The sequence below is a fragment of the Cygnus atratus genome, chromosome 5, assembly GCF_013377495.2.
Source record: "Cygnus atratus isolate AKBS03 ecotype Queensland, Australia chromosome 5, CAtr_DNAZoo_HiC_assembly, whole genome shotgun sequence".
NCBI classification, from domain to species: Eukaryota; Metazoa; Chordata; class Aves; order Anseriformes; family Anatidae; genus Cygnus; species Cygnus atratus.
In genome coordinates, this window is record NC_066366.1 from 44453634 (window position 1) to 44472474 (window position 18841).

Here is an 18841-nt window from a genome sequence, read left to right on the forward strand (position 1 = left end):
TAAACAATCTTGTGAACTACTACCAAGAAGGAAGAGGGATTATAGATGGTGGCAGGCCAATTTACTACTGGGGATATCTGACAGCAATAGAGAAAGGAAAGATGTAGACTGAAAAAAACTAGCTATTGTGACAATGAAGTCTCCTGAGATGTTTGACCCCAGAAATGCTCAAGCTTATTTTGTTCACTTTATGTTAACAAAAATATGTCTGATTACACTTTTATAGCTACGTTCTTATTCAGTGATTTGTTTTTGAAGTGTTCCCTTTGTTTACCTCAGGCTGTAAATGCCAGTGGTAATTTTCCCCTGTACTCTTTCAGAATTCTGGAGTATCTGATGTGTAACCAGACCAGCAGTCACAGCTTTCGTAAGAGAAGATCAGCCAAAGCTCTCAGAGGTCCACTTTACAAAGATTATACAGAAGAATACACAGACCACACTGATACTACGTATGACAAAAACAGGAATTTTCATGAAAATTCCCAATATTACATTTTTTTCGAAGATCATGGGGAAGGAAATGTTGGATTTGGCCAAGAGCTGAAGAACCCTCAAACAGAAGACATGCAGACCTTTGACAGTCATTATGACTATCCTGTCTGTGGAGGCAACGAGGATGTAATATGCACTCCAGAACCTGATGAGTTTAATCCCTGTGAGGACATAATGGGATATCAATTTCTGAGGATTGTGGTATGGTTTGTGAACCTGCTGGCCATACTAGGTAACATTTTTGTCCTTTTCATCCTTCTGACCAGCCACTACAAATTGACTGTACCACGCTTTCTTATGTGTAACTTGGCCTTTGCTGATTTTTGCATGGGGTTATACCTTCTCCTGATTGCTTCAGTGGATCTCTACACCAGGTCAGAGTACTATAATCATGCTATAGAGTGGCAGACAGGGCCTGGTTGCAACACAGCAGGCTTTTTCACAGTCTTTGCTAGTGAACTTTCTATATACACACTCACTGTGATCACCCTGGAGCGCTGGTATGCCATCACATTTGCCATGCGCCCAGATCGGAAGATTCGCCTCCGGCATGCTTTGGTTATCATGCTGGGAGGTTGGCTCTCGTGCTTTCTTCTGGCCCTTATGCCACTGGTTGGAGTCAGCAGCTACAGCAAAGTCAGCATCTGCTTGCCTATGGACACAGAAACACCAGTGGCTGAAGCCTACGTTGTCTTTGTTTTAATATGTAACATCATCGCTTTTGTCATCATTTGTGCCTGCTACATAAAAATCTACATCACTGTGCGAAACCCTCAGTACAAGTCAGGGGACAAAGACACCAAAATTGCCAAACGGATGGCTGTGTTGATTTTCACTGACTTTCTGTGCATGGCTCCCATCTCTTTCCATGCTTTATCTGCCATTATGAACAAACCATTGATAACTGTCACTAATTCGAAGATTTTGCTGGTACTCTTTTACCCACTCAATTCTTGTGCCAACCCATTTCTATATGCTATTTTCACCAAAGCTTTCCGAAGAGATGTGTTTATCCTGCTAAGCAAGTTTGGAATATGTGAGCATCAGGCTCAAGTCTACAGAGGTCAGACAATCTCAGCCAAAAACAGCAGTGGCTCTTACGGGCAGAGAATCAGCCGAGGTGTAGGTCAGATTCTTACAAGTATTCAAGACCCGGTCAATGATTACCTTCCTGCTATGACAATGCAAAACCAAATTCTTGTGGAGGAATCCAAGCAAACTGAGCTATGACATCTCACAGTATCACAACCACAATCTGGCCAACAGCTGGCTGTGCATACAGAAAGTTGAGTGAGAAGATAATGTTTTCTCCTTATCCTTTTTTCCCTACCCTATCCTTGTGATGTCTCAAATAGCTTCTGAAAGATGAGTCTTTCACTTGAACCTTGTCTCACATTCTTATCAGTGCAGGTGACAAGATACTGTTCCAATGATGCTGCTGGAAATGGATGTGAAAGTTCTATGTAAATAGGAAATTTAATATACTGAAATAAAGTTAGCAAATATGAAATGCACCTTCATCTAAAAAAATAAGGAAGCAGGAGACGAAGCATAAAATGTCAGGGTACTGTTGACAGGGTACTGTTATGACTAAAAAGGACGTACAATCTTAGAGATAAAATGAGGTTAAAAAATATTAAACGTTGAAGCTCTTCAATGTTAACTGCCTATGTGTCAAAAGCTTTGGTTTTATAATAGCAAATTCCTAAAACTTCCACTGGGGTGTGAAACAAAACAGATTCCTTCTGCTTCTACCATCCTGACCTGAAATGAAGCCAAGACTTTGCAGTTTTTGGTTTACTTAGGTGAAGTGAGAAGAGAAGCTTCTTCATATTGCCCTTATAGCAGTAAAAGACAAATGCCATTGATTTTGCTGTTGTTCATAACTGGTGACAAACATTAGGGCATTTGTCTGCGTGTTGCAAAAATATCTCTTACTATCACGTTCTCTCACTTTCTGATAAACCTACGTAGGAGATGGTTTAATGTGAATTTCTTTCGAAGAAATTCAGTCTACCCAAGTCAAGTTAATGTTGTTCATATTTTTTTGATGGTTGAAAATGTAAGATTGTACTAAATTTTAATGCAACTCTCCATTCTTCACCTAACTTCAGTACTGTTTAATTTGAACATCAAAAAGCTCTTTACTGTGCAGGTGACCAAGCACTGGCACAGGCTGCCCAGACAGGCTGTAGTCTCTCCTCCGTGGAGATCTCCAAAAGCCACCTGGATGTGGTCTGGGGCAACCTGCTCTGGGTGGCCCTGCAGGGGGTTGGACCAGATGACTTCAGAAGTCACTTCCAACCTCAGCCATTCTGTGATTCCATGAATCTGAGCACGTTTATGTTGAACACCAAGTACTGCTTCCTTACCACTGCTGTTCCTACTTACCTCTCTCTTATGCAGCTAGAATGACTTTCCTTCCAGCGCTTGCTATGCTGAGCTACCTCAAACCTACACTTAGACAGAGAGTGCGGATCATGCCTTCAGGTTACTTCATGCCCTTCGGTTACTGAATTGAAGGCCAGCTGCTGGCTCCTCCAACATGTTTTAAGAACGTCTCTCCATCTCGTGGGGAGATCTGTATCTGAATGTTGTAACGTCTGCAGTACAGCCACATACACCACGTGGTTATCTTTTGGCTGGCCACTGCATGCCTGCAGCTTAGGTGCATACCCACCACACTGTGCTTAAAGAAATGCAAGCTCAGACACAAGGAACATTGCACAGGGTCTTGCTACAGCGAAGCACTAAAGCACCCTTCTGGCACACCAGCTGCAAAATACGGCCAAACCTTAGATCAGTCATGGCTGTGGTAAGTTCACCCACATGCCACAATCAAATGAGCCGGGGCCTGGCTCTCTGCATCTCCTGCAGAGATCAGGACTCAGGTTAGGAGCTGCTCTGCATCAGCTTGTTAACTTGTGCGGCATGAGTGCCTGGTTCTGACAGCAGGATCAGACCTGTTCTCTGCCAAATGTAGAGACTAGCTCTGTAGGACTGGTACTGAGAGTGCCATTGATTATTTCACCTATCTATTTGGAAGGCCTACCATGAGAACAAAGAATACTGAGTGAGTCTCTGCCTTCAGGTGTATTTTAAAGATTATTTTTGTAGTATCTATACAATTTTAATGGAGTTACAGTCTTTGGGGAATAGCAATTAAATTGAGCAGACAGCAGTCAAACCTTTTATAATGAGAGTTAGTAGGATCCAGACAAACATAATGGTAGAGCCCTTCCAACTGTGAGCTACTACAGCCAGTAACTGCAGGACTGTGAATGCCACGTACATACTCATTCAAACACAATTTGATTTCACATTCCTAATTATAAATAAAGGCTGCTTCAGTGAACAGAAAAAAGGGCCTACCATTCACTGACACTGCGACATGGTCTTATAAAAAAATTATTCCATCACTGTTAACTCCATCTTGGAACAGTAGCATTCAGAATGCCCTAGTCCTGTCCAAGAGTACCATACACAGCAAGCTGCTACAGTTGCAACCCCCTGCCCTCAGATTCTGCTATCCTTCTGATACAGAAATGATCATTAAAGGGAGAAAAGGTTATCCGTCCATACTTTCCTGAGTGCCTTTATCACTTCATCAGAAGCAAAGACAATCAAGTTCCATGCACATACTGTATAGTTATGCTACAAATTCCATATGCACTACTGTACCAGTGGGGGGGGGGAGAAAATCCAAGCTTGAATCATATCCTTTTTCAAAAAGAGAGGAAAGACTAAATCAATTATAATTTTAAAAGTGTTTTTAGAAGTACCACAGATCACTTATTTCAAACATCTTTTCACCTTAAATGAAACCAGAAGATTCACTCCATGGAAACTACTAGGACATTGGAAGGACATGGAGTTTTGGACTGCCTGCAGTATGATTTTGAATTAATACAGGTCTTTGCTGTTACTTACGGAAGATGTGCATTTATACATTATTGAACTTTATCTCCCACCACTCCATATATTTTGCCAATTGAAAAGATTCTGTGATACTGCCGTTATGAACAAAGTTAGATATTTCTGTTTTGTCTTGCATATTCCTTCTTGTGTTTATCTTGATGAAAAATATTTAAGAAGCTATGGGAAACATCCATGTAGTAGACTTCAAATAAATTATTTTTCATACGTTTATTTGTAAATAGCTGTATCCTGTAGATATTCTCTTACATTTCTGCTCTGGTCAGTCCTTTCAGCCATTTTTGGTTTTGCATACACCCTGATGTAATACTTGCTATTTTAAATGTCTCAGCAAGATGTACTATTTCTGGCAGTAAGCACTTTTTTTTTTTCCTTTCTCTAGAATACTTTAGAAATAACACAGAGCATTGGAATAAAATGTTTTGTTTGAAATTTTAAGAGGCCCAGTGAGCTTTTCTGAAGGTTTTTAAATATTTTGCCTCTAAAAGAAGTTAAGACTATTCGTTAAGACTATTTCTCCTGCATTTAATTGTTCTCCTTGGCTAGCACACAGCCAAAAACGACTGACACTATTTGACAGAGAATTTGTTTTTTTCCCCACAACTAGCAGGGAAAAGGTTGTCCTAAACAGCCATTTCAGTGCAGGAGAGATGGAAAGAGATACGTCAGCATTTTACTGAGATTACTGCTGAGCTCTGGGGTTCCAAAATCATTATTGAATACATTCAAGATGGTCAGAAAAATCACCTAACAGCCATGAGATCATCTTCAAAAGACTAAATCTGGTATCTGACCTTTTTCACACTGCTTTCTAAATTTAATTTGTATGTGACAGCCACAATGACTAACGATTGGATACTTCATGAGAAAACGCACAGTAAGAAAATTGTGTGGTAGAGAGAGACTGCAGCAAGAATTCTCACATAGCTAAACAAAGTATCAGTCAAGTCTTGACATACCCTCCCTGTCCTAAAAAACTCAGTTGACTTCAGCATCTGTGCACCATGCCACATCTTGTAATTATGCTTCTCTCATAAAGCTTTAGGGCTCAAGGAATCTCTTTCTCAGTTGTAGATGCTAACTGGGACAAGTAGACTAATAAATGACCATGAATAAATAGTTCTTTCCAGGAGGCCTGTGCTGTTCAGCATGTGCATAAGGGACCTGGAATAAGGAATGAACAGTAAGGAAAGTTTGCAATAATACTAAGGTATCCAGAGAACCAAGAAGAACAGATACGACTATGAACAACTGCGGAAAGACTCCTTAAGACTGAGAAATTCAGCGTAGATAAAGTGATATGCAGGGCAAAAAAAAGACAAACACACATCTTAAGTGATTTGCTCTGAGCTGAAAACCAGTTCAGGAACAAGATCTTAGGGTTACAATAGATACGTCCATGAAAGTCTCAGCACATGCTTCCTACACATCAAAAAGGCAAATCAAATGATATTATGAAGAAAAGTGCAGAACATAAAGCTAGCAATTACTATATCACTGTATAAATCTGCATCTCATCTACACCTTGAATAATGTGCAGCTCTCATCTCTGTAACAGAAAGATGTAAGAGAACAAGATAAGTTTCCAAGCGGGGTCGCAAAGAGAACCAAAGGCTTGGAAAACTTGATAAAGTTGTGAGCAGCCTGGAGTAGCTGAGTTACTGAACTTGTCAAAGCATGCTGTGGGTAGTAGAAGTTTAGGGAGCGATTAAGAATTCATGGAAAATGAATCTGTGGAAAGGTAACTTAAAAACACCGAAATTCTGTCTCACAATACTTCCAAACAGCAGTTGCATGGTAGACGGGTGTCCTTGCGAACTGAATCATACATGCTTGCCTATTCTTTTATGCTTCCCGCACCACACCTCATTAGCAGGTAATGATCAGGATTTTGGCATAGACAGACTCTAGTCTGTTCCATATCAGCCACGTGGCTCAAGTGCAAGGGCACAGACTGGCTGTCCTCACTCAAAACCCTGCACAGAAATGGCAAGAGCCACAGTCTTCAGGACTTTAGCTGGCTCTGGGATTTTGGATGGGAGAACAAAATATAAAAATCCTGTTTCAGGGTGGCAGAAAATGCCAATATTTTTTCTACATAAACTTGTGAGATTGTATTCGCATAATTTATAGTGCCAATACATACACAATGAAAGACTTCCTTGTTCTCAGACACAAAGAAGAAAAAAGCTGTAAAGCCGAGTCACAGACTGGGTTGTGAGACTTGGAATTTTCTGTGAGCAATTTAAGCTGGCTATAGTTGACCTGTGCCGATCTCCCTTCTCCCCACCCAAGGACAGACACGTTTTCTTGTATGAGTAGACAGATGACACCACCTGCAATGGGTCAGCTACAGTCAAAGTAAAGCACACCCTGCTATGAAATCCTGGAATCTGAAATAAGTAATAAAAGGTAAATTTCAAATCACTACCATAGCTTTTCAGCTTACAAACATAAATGAAATGCACTTCCATTTCCTTTCTTGCCAGATAGTTTATCTATTAATGCTCACAACATAGCCTTTGGAAAATTTGTATGAAAGAACTCCTTAAAGAGTGAAGCTTGATCTGAGCAGGCCTCCTATACTCATGTGTTAAAATGAGCCAACCCCTCCTTTCCAGGCTGTTTGGCAATAGCAGCGTAATCTGTATTTTTTTTTTCTAACAGACGCAAGGCATCCTTGGTCTAAAACCCCTCAGTAATCAAATGGTTTCTGGCTTGCAGTTAAAATTGAATAGGGTAAGGCACACAATTAGTTGAACACCTAATTGTGCCTTTTTGTTGTGCACTCCCCTCCTCCTTGGAAGGGACTGTGAAAACATATGACACTGCACTCTAATGTAGGCTTTGTGGGCTAAGGCACAAGTTGTGAAGGGCCATTATCGTGCCCTGGAACAGAAGGTGGTTAAGAGGTCCTGGTGACGCACACTGAGACGTTCTGACAGCACTGTAGACCTAGAATTCATACTGGTCCAATAACACATCTACATCAAAACTGAAATACTTTTAAGCTGTTTAGTTTCTTCTATCTGACCTAACTTATTTTTGTGTGACTACAGTGACATGAAAGCAAACAAATGGATGCTCTAAAAGGTCCATACATGGACCATTTTATCAGCAGAACCCACCAGTTTTAACCTCCTTTCCCCATCCTGCACCCAGCAAGTGCACACACGTTGGTGTGAATTGCTACAGTACTTCAGATTATCTCAGGGTCTCAGATTAGACAGAATACTAATCCCATGGATTTTTTTTGTTTGTTTATAATTTCCAGTCCTTATTTTCCACCCTGAACATCTTGTGTCAATATTCAAAAAAAATGGAAAAGTCTCATCAACTGCATCATAGGACTTGGATGTGTTTTGGGCCATAGTGAACTTACTTCTTTGAAGAGTTCACCTTCTGCTTTAATATGAATCAACCCAAGCTTACCCTATTTTTGGGTGGTAGCACTCCATGTTGTTCTGATTCTATACAATGCCAAGCCTTGTACGTGCGGCCACGTGAAGCCACATCTTTACTGTTGTGCATCTGTGTGGTTTAGCCGAAGCTTATGGAGCTTTGTTAATGCATTACGTGAAGAAAAGCACACTCGTTTTGGTTCTCAGACATTCACTATGCAGCTGTGGTGAGGACAAACAGAGAACCCTTTAATTTTTTTTTTTTTTTTTTTTTTTGAGGAATGACATCTGCTGTGAACATCAACTTCATTCATAATATGTATATAAGAGCTCACTAAACATTCGTTACAGTGGGATAGGAACTGTTTGACTGTTCCTTGCATATATATTGTGATACTTTTTTAAAGAACTACTTTGCTGCCTCCCTGTTGCCAGCACTGAGACAGTTAACTGGCTAGACTGTGAAACCCATGCTGGCTGTCTTACAGCTGAAATGACAGTGGCTTTTCCTTGAAAAGGTAACAGAGGGAAAAAGACAGTACTCCCTGTCTTACGTGAAGGCAAAGCTGCAACAAAAAATCCAAGCAGTAACGTGGGTTTTAACAAAAAACCTATCACTCGAATTTCTGAGGCTCTAATTGTCTGTCCTCCCCATGGCTCATTGCTGACTGGCACATATAGTATAGCACTGAAATACCAAGCAGCAAGACAACTGTATTTGTGCTGCACCTACAGTGCTGTTTGTAGGCTGACTGTAGTCAAAGAATTCCCTAAATCATAGGTGGATTACTGCTGCTGCCTAGAGGGAACTGGGGAAACAGCAGAACAATTCTTTGTAGCTAGCTGCAGACTTCCAATTAAACCCAGCAACAAGGTGTATTTTGATAAAAGAGAATTGGAATGGATGGCTGATGCACTGGCAGATGTAATTTCCCAGGAAAAGTCCTGGAAAAAAACAGTTTTTTGGTCCTTACATACACTTCTTTTTCTACCACTGTTTGCACTCTCTCAGATTTTGTAAAAAGTCTGGCTACCTTATCCTTATCCTGTGTTCTCTCAGTTTCCTCCTTCCAGAGTCTCTTTATGACTCTTTCCCTTACCACAGCAGAAATCCCGTGCTCTATATGAAGTACTTCACATTTTCCACATACCTATTGTATAGAACTGATTTCAGCTACATGGCAACATACACACAGCCACCTCAGGGAGAAATTATAGGAAGCTGCATAAGGGTATGAACAGAACAATTCAGAACAGAAAATGAAAGCCAAAAGTTATTCTATGTATACACTAAGAGCAATTTGATCTCTTAAAATTAAGCGTTGCTTCACTTCCTCTCTGCTCCCTTCCAAAAACAACCTGTGATAAATGCACAAGTGGCTGCAACGTCTTCTTTAACTGAACAGCTTTTAGCATTAGCATTGCATCATCGCACTTATCAAGCAATTTGTTAACTCTCCATATACACAAGAAATTTTACTAGCTGCTGCTTTAATGTTTTAAGATTAAAACTATTTGCTGAAATCAGACAAATTCAGGTCACAGAGAACAGTACATTAGAAATCTTATCCCCAGTACAAACCTTTTCATCTTGTTAAAAGCTCTGACAAGGTAAGCCCAGAAGGAAAGAATTTCCATCCTACGAAAATTTTCTGAGAAACAAGCAGCTCAAGACAGAACAAAATCTACAAACAGAAGTTCCGCAGGAAGTTCCGCAGGGTGAATTCTGCCATGTATCATCTTCAGAAATGCTGTACTCCCTAGAACACTGTATTTCTCAGAAAATATTACCTGCTGAATCAGGGCAGCCCACCTGGAGTTCACCGGTTCCTCTGAGGGGAAAGGTCTGCATGAAGTCCTCAGGTACTGGTCAGGCAGGACACGTGGAGGAGCCCTACCTGCAGGGACCTTGCAGCAGGATTCCTACGAGAAATGGGAACAAGCCTTTGGAAAAATCAGGAAGCAAGGTGGTTTGGTTGAACAGACTGCCTTCCTCGCTTTGATAGTCCAAACCATTTCCTCCATCATCATCCTACGCCTGCTAGGTAGGAGTTTTCTTTACCTTGGCATTAAACCCTGCCAGCTCCTGCACTGACTCCTGCAGCTTGAAAAGCAGCACCCCAGCTGCTGATTCCAAACACGTCTTCTGTTTGGGTGTCTGGAGGGCTTGTCTGCAGTGCAGTTCTGCTTCATTTGGTACCTCTAGCAAAAGAAAAGCATTTCTAACATGACACAATTGTGTGTCCACACAAGTTTTTGGGTTTAAAGATTTTTGTTTTTTTTTTTTTAGTTTTACCATTTATCAATAGCTTTGAATTTGTTATTGAAATACACTTGTCTGAATTAAACACTGTTTTCAACAACTTTTTGTACAAAAATGAACTAAGAATAAAAACTAAAACAAGAAATTGTAAACCAAATACACCCAGCTGTATTTTTAAAAAAGTAAGCATCACTAAAAGGCACTTTAAAATACCAGCTCACCAGTATCCATCTCCAGAGAGGGGATTTTAACTACGGAAGCTGATGGGTCACTCGGTATCACTTGGAAAGCAAAGTGTATTTTCAGCACTTCGTCTCCCTCCATGCATTACCTTGTTATTTCAGATTGCCCTTCAAGTCAACCAAGTACATGCATGTTTATACCATGTAAAAAGATTTAATTGTACAGGCATTTCACATCAAAATAATTGGGAAAGTCTTCACTCTAAGGAATAATTTGTCATAAAAATACTTTTGTGATTTTTAGATATCCACAATGAAGGTAAAAAATAGTACAGTCAAATGAACTGCAGTTGAACGACAGATGTCATTACATCTGAAAGGATTAGAGTGGTGTTGGCGTAATCCCATTAGCGGTGAAAAAATACTTTGGAAAGAAAAAAAAAAAAAAGACTGACAGAGCCTGCTCTGACAATAAGTAGCAAGATTTACAGTCTTCAGCCAGGCTTCTAACAAACGAAAGCCCTACTTCAGAAAACAATGCAAAACCCAGACTCCAAAGGTAACACTGTTATAAAACAAGTAGTAAGAATGATACCTAATTGAGATCAAATGGGGATACAGTAAATGCTATGCTAAGACCCCTTATCCTCTCTTACTTCAGCAGTTAAAGAATAAAGCCATAAAGAAATCAATTAGAAAAAAGCTGGTATTTTAAATACATTTGAATTGTCGAATAACCACCCTTAAAATACTTTGCTCATGCACAGCTGGGTGAGCACAGTTAACATTCACAATAGTAATGCTTTTATCTTTAAGGGACGAAAACTGCTTGGGTTTTGTTTTTTTAAACTTGAGGCTGCTACTAATTTGTCACTGTTCTGCTTTCCCCCCCCTTTTTGGGGTCCTTTTGAAAATATTACGGCCAAAACTACAGGCTATTTTTCCAAGCTATATTTTTCTTACACAGTATGCAAACTCAGACAGCAGTGGTAGGACTAAATAAATATCGTAATTTCTGATACTTATTAAGAATCATCTCCAAATCCTTTAGAAAATAGCAAATAAGACAAATTTTATGGGAAAAGCAGTATGGTTTTTCAGACTACCCAAAACTAAGAAGATGTCACCTGCTTACACTAGGAAGCTATTCTGTCAATCAGTGTCACTGCTGAAACCTTTCTGATCATCCTGCTCTCCTCCAACAACTCTTTATTTTATTTGTGGTAGTCTTGCATTTTCATTTACAGGACTAATACTCCAGATCACACACCATGTTGTTCAACCAATCTTGTCTCAAGACACGAGTCTCCAGTTATCATAGGGCAATAATTCTTAAATAAATACAGATGTCTGGCATCAAGATTAAAATGTGACTTTTTATGACATTCTGATTATTTTAAATAAAAAGCCTACAAAGCAAACTCAACAAGTAGGTGACAGAGAAGTTACTCGTGTGAAAAAAATAAATTCAGAATCTTCTGTGTTATTACAGTAATAAACATTCAACATCGTGTATAAAACAAATGCACATGCAAGATAGTAAATGAAGTGGCAAACATTTTTAAATAACATCTTTAATTAAAGTTTTTGCAAAGGCAAAATATTAAACTTAAAATAGGTCTTAGTACATCAAAATACTAAGTTCTCTAATTGTATTCCAAGCATGGCCTTTGAAACATAATATCCTGTATATCACAGAGGAGCAACCTTGATCTGCAATTGTACAGAATGAATTTTACAAACATAATAAATATATTTACCCCCTTACACATAACAGTATATGTACAACAGCAGTTGACAATAGTAGCTCAGAACAGCAAAAAAGGATATTCCCCCACTCCATGTTCTATTGGTACCCTATGCACTCTGGAACATGTCTCATTGGATGACTGTACATATAGCTAACCCAAGGTAGTTCACCCTGTTAAAAAAAAAACAAACTCCTTTTGTTCCACAATGTCAAATCCACCAAATAATAATTAAAAGACACACTGCATGAACTCCCTAAAAAAAAAAGTAGACAACAGGGAAACCAATGGACTGTTTTTTTACACATTTCCCACCCAATCACAGCAATGGGAAAACAAGACTTTAGATGCCAGACACCAATACAAAACAATGTGCAAGTTTCTTCGTCTTTTATAGTCATTACTCTCCAAGTCTGAGAACAACTCTAATTTCAGTTGGGTGTGTGTGGATGGGGGTGCGGCACACAACAAACCCCACGACGCTGTGTAAAGCAGCCCAGTGTCAACCAGTGCGCATTATCCTAAAACCACTCTTCACCTCCTGAAAGACGTTTTATTGCATTCGATTAGGAAGCTTTTGCTTTGGGAGGAATTTTGGTTCTTCTCATTTTGTTTTTAAAGGATTTTTTTTTTTAAAACAAGTTGAGGAGATTGAATCAAAATGAACCGTAGTTAACAAGGTCTCTAACTGCTTCACTGGAATTAAGGAATTTTCCTCTGCTAATGTTTTACGGTGACGTAATTACTGCTAACTGTCAAGTGGTGGAATTATTTTCACAGACAACTAAATTTACTTTTAACACTCCTATTCTGCAGCAGAAATAGAAAAACGTTTGTAAAAAACCTGTTCCATGAAAAAACATGCTCTTTGCTCTTTTCTAGAAACTGTGCTTCAGAATCAGGTATCTTGTTCTTGGAAACTAACTCAGACCATAATTATCACTTCAAATTGTGTTTAGGAAATTGCATGATGCTCAAATGCAACTTGTGAGTACACTGAGGGAACGAGGAGTATGAAGCCTCAAAGAAATCTTGTCACTAACCAGCAACTCAGGGGGAATAAAATCACATTTTTATTTAAATAGTCCAATATAAAGTTCCTTAAGTGACTAAATTATCTACCATCTCCTTAACAGAAAACATATTTCCATTTGTTTTCAACTTAGATGTTTTTAAATGATTGCACACACTAGAACCCAACAGAATTAGAGCAAAAAAGCTGCTTTTTTGATTGAAGCACTGCAGGAAATTTACTCTCTCGGGAAACCAAAAAAAAATAAAAATAAAAAAATATCATACTGGCAAAACAGGTATTCTGCTGAAACTGAAAAGGCACAAGACTCCCAATTTTGCCCAGTTGCTCTGCAAGTTTCCATCAGCCATCGTGGTTATAATTATGGAGTTATCTTTCCCCATTTTTTCCGTCATAAAAAGGTGCTCCATTATCTGTGCAAATTTTAACATAAGCCCTCTTGAAATCATTAATTGTTTCCATAATACTGAACTATTTGAAAGAAAAAAATCAGCAACAAAAAATATTTCAAAGGAAAAAAAATCATTTATGAACTATGAACATGGGAATCCCTTGCCCTCTGAAAGGAATGGTTTCTGTGGAACCTAGTGAAATGGTCTGTTCAGTTACATTGTTAAAACCATGATTAAAATTCAAGTACAATAGTAAAATTAAGCAAACTACATTCTTACAGCAAGCTGCTACAATAAAATAAAATTAAAACATGCTTTTTGACTTAAAAAAGGAACACTTGATGTAGCAATAAGAGCACAGTTTGGTATGGTCATGTCTGACTGGCTTTCAGAAAGCTTCACAGGTACTTGTATTTGAAGACAAAACTTATCTGAAAAGCATACCATACAATTACCTTGCAAGAGACTGTGCAAGTTCAGATAGCTTCATACATCCTTTAGAATAATACAAGCTTAAGTTACCTGTAATGTTCTGCTATCCCTTAAAAATAAATAAAAAGGCTATGCAGCTTCTAGTATGCATATGTGGGTGAAAAAATGACTAAGACGTATGAAAATAAAGTGTTGTCCATGTAATCTGGGTTCCAGTAGCATAAACAGGAATCTATAAAAAAAAGTGATTTTTTTTTCTTTTTGTTGGTTTGGTTGTTCAGTGTGATGGGAATTCTTCTGAAGCCCATTACTTAAGACTCACTGGCAATAGATATGGAAAAGGTGAGGGAAGGAATTAGTTGGTAAATTACTGACTTCATTGCCGTTGTACATAGAAGTGTCAACAGTGGTAAAAATAAAATAAAGTATCTGCTTTGTTCAGAAGAAAGCAAACAGCAGTTTGACATACCTTGAAGCCCCGAGCCAAAAATGTACTCTAAATGATGATGACATTACTTAAGAATGAATTAGAAAAAAATACCAATTAACTTATCATAAAGCTTATGTATGTAGATAGCTTACTAACAACCACATGGTTCTAGACACCGCCTACAGGCAGTTTTAGTCTTTATCAATGAGAGCACAGGTGTACAAAATCACAGCAAAAAAACACTCCTTGCAATGTATTTGGAGTTTGTTTGTTTGTTTCTTTTACATACTATTGAGACTATGAATGAACATACCTGAAAGCACGTAATTCAGAATGAAAACTAGGGCAGTGCTTATATACTGCCAAAATACACTTGTGACTTTGTTAAATAACGTTTAGTAAGTTTCTTTCTCAAGATTAAAAATAAAGTCAGAACTCATGGGTCAAATGTTTGCTTCTGTAAGTCTTCCCCAATTTATTTAAAATCATCTTTGCTGTTCTCCATTTCATTGCCTTCCCAAGCACCCAGTGAAAGACATTTTTTTGAAATGGTGAGCCACACGAACATTCCCTCCTCAACAGTTTCTGAAGTATAATGCCCATTCCCTCTCCTCATCCAAAAGTAACTGCATTTCTGAAAGCAGGGTTTACAAGAATAACCTATGCATAAAGAAAAGGTGTTCAAGTTCTCAGGAGGAGGGGAACCAGGGGGGAGCAACCTTGTTGCTTTTCACACACACCAAAAAAAAAAACAACACATACCTTTGGAAAAGAGAAAGTCGCTACACAAGATTTAGTGCATCCAACTGCTCGATTTTCTGTTACCAAGTCAGTCTAAGGATGCTTTAACAAAATTTGTGTTCTCAAAAGCTGTGCAGCTCTCTTCGTGAGATTATATGCCACCTGGAAACTTTAGAGAGATTAACTGCTGCAGGTAACTTATGGCTATACTTTTCAGTAAAGCTGATCTTTGATTAACAGAGTTGCAGCCAGGATGTTAGAATTTTCACGTTACTTCCTATATTAAAAATTTAGTCTTTCTTGTGTTCTGTTCAATTATTTGTGGATGTCTGGACTACAGATGTAGTAAGTAGGTAAAGGAATGCATCTATTATGTGATTATCTACACATCTGATTCAAAAGCTCTCCAAAGCATTTTTAAGAAGTCAATGAAAATTGTATTATTCGTTTCAGCTCAATGACGCTGAACCACCACCAAACAGCAAGAATATAGTTTAAAAGTTAAGCAGTCTGACTTTGGGACAGGGGGAACCCAGAGCTACAGGTGCTTAGTATTTAAAAAAAATACAGCCCCAAATGAAAGGTATCACTCACATAAAATAATTTTGAAATATAAATGATCATTTTACCATTTTATAATTGCTAGGAACAACAACTCGTTTATGGGGAACTGAACTGAAAACAACAAATAGATATTATAATTAATGAGCATATCAGAATTAAAAATATTTTCCTTATACAAGTTATTTAAAATTTAACACCTTAATTCTTACCCTTCTGTACAAAGCTTGCGCGCAGTTTAAGTAACATTCTGACCATCCTCACTACCAAAAGGAAGTGTTCAAAGCAAAGATTTGTACACACAATAAGCATTTTCAGATTAATAATCTATCAAAGGGAAGAGTTCCTTCAATCAGTGGAAGAAGTATTTTAAAATCTTAAACCAAGGGAAGAAGGGGGGACAAAGCCTTACATGCTAAATACCAGCTGTAGGTACCTGTATGTAGAATTGATAATTAAGGTATTCCTAACACACAAAACCAGCTCCCAGACAATGCTATAGCTGCTACAGTCCATGGCTTGCTCATCTGAAGTAGTGTCTTTGTTGCCACATTTTACCTTTGTTCCAATACTTTTGTTTATGCTTTATTTCTGATGTGCAGATACACATTTTGGTTGGAGTATAAGTCCAAGTCTCAACCTTTCCTGCGTTTGATTTTTTTCCTTTTACAGGGAGTTTTTTTTTTTTTGTTTTGTTTGTTTTAAAAACTTCACCATTCTGCATCCCCAATGGCTTTGGAAAATACATAATCTCTTCCATTAAGATTCATGATGCCATCTTTGAGATGAAATTTCCATTTGTTTTTACTTCTATGGATCTAAAAATAGGGAAAAAAGTTGAAGTATTACTCTGCATCAGAAATGGGTAGTAATACATAAAGTACATTTTACAGGCAAGAAAAATGAAAATAACAATTAGACACACATTACTAGATTGCTATAAACATCTTGAAAAATCAATTCTGCATTTAACTATGGCAAACAAAGCCTAATGATGCATCTAGCAGCATTTTTAGCTTCCATTTTTTAAACCAGGGAAGACTCTAACAGCAACTGATGAGAAACCATGCAACCACAAAGGCATTGTAAAATCCAAAGCACTTAGAACATTTTCAGATGTGGTTGAAAAGAAAAAATGAAAAGTATATATCCACTTCTGCTGCTTTTATATGATTAAATTATTTTTGATTGTTACATGAAACTCCACTTGAAAGTCAGATATTCTTATTTCAACCACCATAACAAAGACTAAAGTTTTAAATTAGTCCTGAAAGAGCCAACCACTAAATTTATTCTTTGCATCTCTTGTCTAAACTCCATTTTGCTTGCAAAATGGTTTGTTTACTTTATGTACAGACAATTAACATATTCAACTTTCAACTTATAATATTATATGAGTTTGACTCTGGAATTTGGAATGTTAAGTATTGGTTAAAAGGCAAAAGATTATTTACAAGATTTTCAGCCTAAAAATCTCTACAATAGAAAATGCACAAGATGATATAGCTGATAACACATATATGCACTAGTCTTCTATACTTTTTCCTCAATGGTAGGTCATTTTATATGGTTTACATTCCAATTCTCATCTCAAAGTGTCAGGTGAGGAAGGTAAGATCTCCAGATGGAGATGATGGAATGAAGCTGAATGTTCAAAAAGATTCTAGCTTCCACTTTAAACTAGTCTTTCCAGTTAAAATATTAGACATTTAAGGTGTGTATAAAAGAAATTCATAAAGAAAATTCAAAAAGAAATTCATAAAGATTATGCTGGCAGATTAGCCCAGCTATCTGCATCAGCCCAAGAAAGACTGAGGTAGAAAAAAAAAATGAAGACATTCATTCCATTCCTCATCTACAGCGAGTCCCTATCATGACAGTCTGTGACATAATGGATATTCACGTTACAATAGATATTCCAATTACCATAGAATAATAGAAAGAATAAAACAGCTTTATTCCTGTTCGCTTTACAAAAACATCCATGCAGAATTAACTCTAATTTCTTCGTGCCTATTCCCAAACCAGTAGTACCTGACTAAAGGAAACAGATGACCCATGCGGTCAAGGAGATCAGAAAACATACAAGGACATGAAATAGTAATAAGTACTACTGGTACTACTAGAAGCACTACTGCTACCAAGAGTAGAAGATTTCAATTATCTTATGCCTTCTGAGTAAAGGTCAATGTGCAGCACACTGGGGCTGTTTTAGGTACTGTAAAGTTCAGTCCTACTTCATGAAGAAGCTAATTCAGGACCCCACAGAACATAGAACCATCTTCTTGGTCTAAGACAGTGAACTGGGGGCTTCAGTCAGAAAACATCCCCAGAACTGACAACAAAGACGTAAGACAAGCATTTTCCCTGGGCTAATAAGTTGGCAATGAACACCCTACAATGCTGTATATGTAAATTTATGTTCTTATGTTTAATTTAAAACTAAGAGAAACTGACCAAAATTCAGTCTAAAGGTAGAAGAGTTTTTGTATGTTTTTTTCCAAAAGAAAGCATACTGTAAACACAGAGCAGAAGATCACCAGTACGATTAAGCAGCAGGACAACCAGATATTCAAGGAAAGCAAAGATCTTTCAGAAAGCTGAAATGCTGTCCAAAAGAGAAAAGATCATTGTAAACTACACCAGATTAAACAAAAGTGTCATTAAGCTCTCTTAAAAAAAAGTTTAGGAAATTTTACAATAGGCATATAAAAATCAAGGAAACCCCACCGCAATTTTTCAAGTTTCATCAAGGACAATAAGTCTCATCGTTTATTATTAATGCTGTAGAACTACAGTACTCAAACAATCACTAGTACTATTATCTGCTCTGTGGTCAATTTAAGCTAAGTTACTGGAATCAGCAAATTAGCTAACACGAAAAAGACTGTCTTATATGGCGTACTTGCACCTCCAAATGGCACTCAACACAAATCTCTTATCAGAAACTTTGGAGTTGCTGTAAGGTAAGCAGGAGGGTCCTCTGATAAATTGGTAAAAGATGGGAAACCAAGAACACTGTTACTACAGTGAAATGAGATTATTCCAAAAGATATTTGTGCTAGCTGAAGTGTGCATAGTTTAAGAATTCACTAATCATCTGGAAAATGACAAATCATCACCGATCATACAAAGAAGAACAGTTACTGAAGAGCTGCAGAATGACATCACTGTCCTAACTCATTGTGTAACAAAACAATGGTGACATTCAATGTATATTGAAGGCTGTA

At 37.9% G+C, this 18841-nt stretch overlaps 2 protein-coding genes across 5 annotated transcripts in view; one reads left to right on the top strand and one right to left on the bottom strand.

The window, feature by feature from the left end:
• TSHR (thyroid stimulating hormone receptor) overlaps positions 1-1722 on the top strand; it is a 60970-nt gene extending 59248 nt beyond the window's left edge. For all 3 annotated transcript variants that reach the window (XM_035539349.1, XM_035539350.1, XM_035539351.1), the window contains one exon: positions 321-1722. In XM_035539349.1, the coding sequence (XP_035395242.1) occupies positions 321-1722 (1402 nt within the window). The remainder of the gene's footprint in view (positions 1-320) is intronic.
• Positions 1723-11818: 10096 nt separating this feature from the next.
• Positions 11819-18841, bottom strand: part of GTF2A1 (general transcription factor IIA subunit 1) — a 29428-nt gene continuing 22405 nt past the window's right edge. For both annotated transcript variants that reach the window (XM_050710917.1, XM_035539353.2), the window contains exon 9: positions 11819-16429. In XM_050710917.1, the coding sequence (XP_050566874.1) occupies positions 16322-16429 (108 nt within the window). In that variant the 3' untranslated portion in view covers positions 11819-16321. The remainder of the gene's footprint in view (positions 16430-18841) is intronic.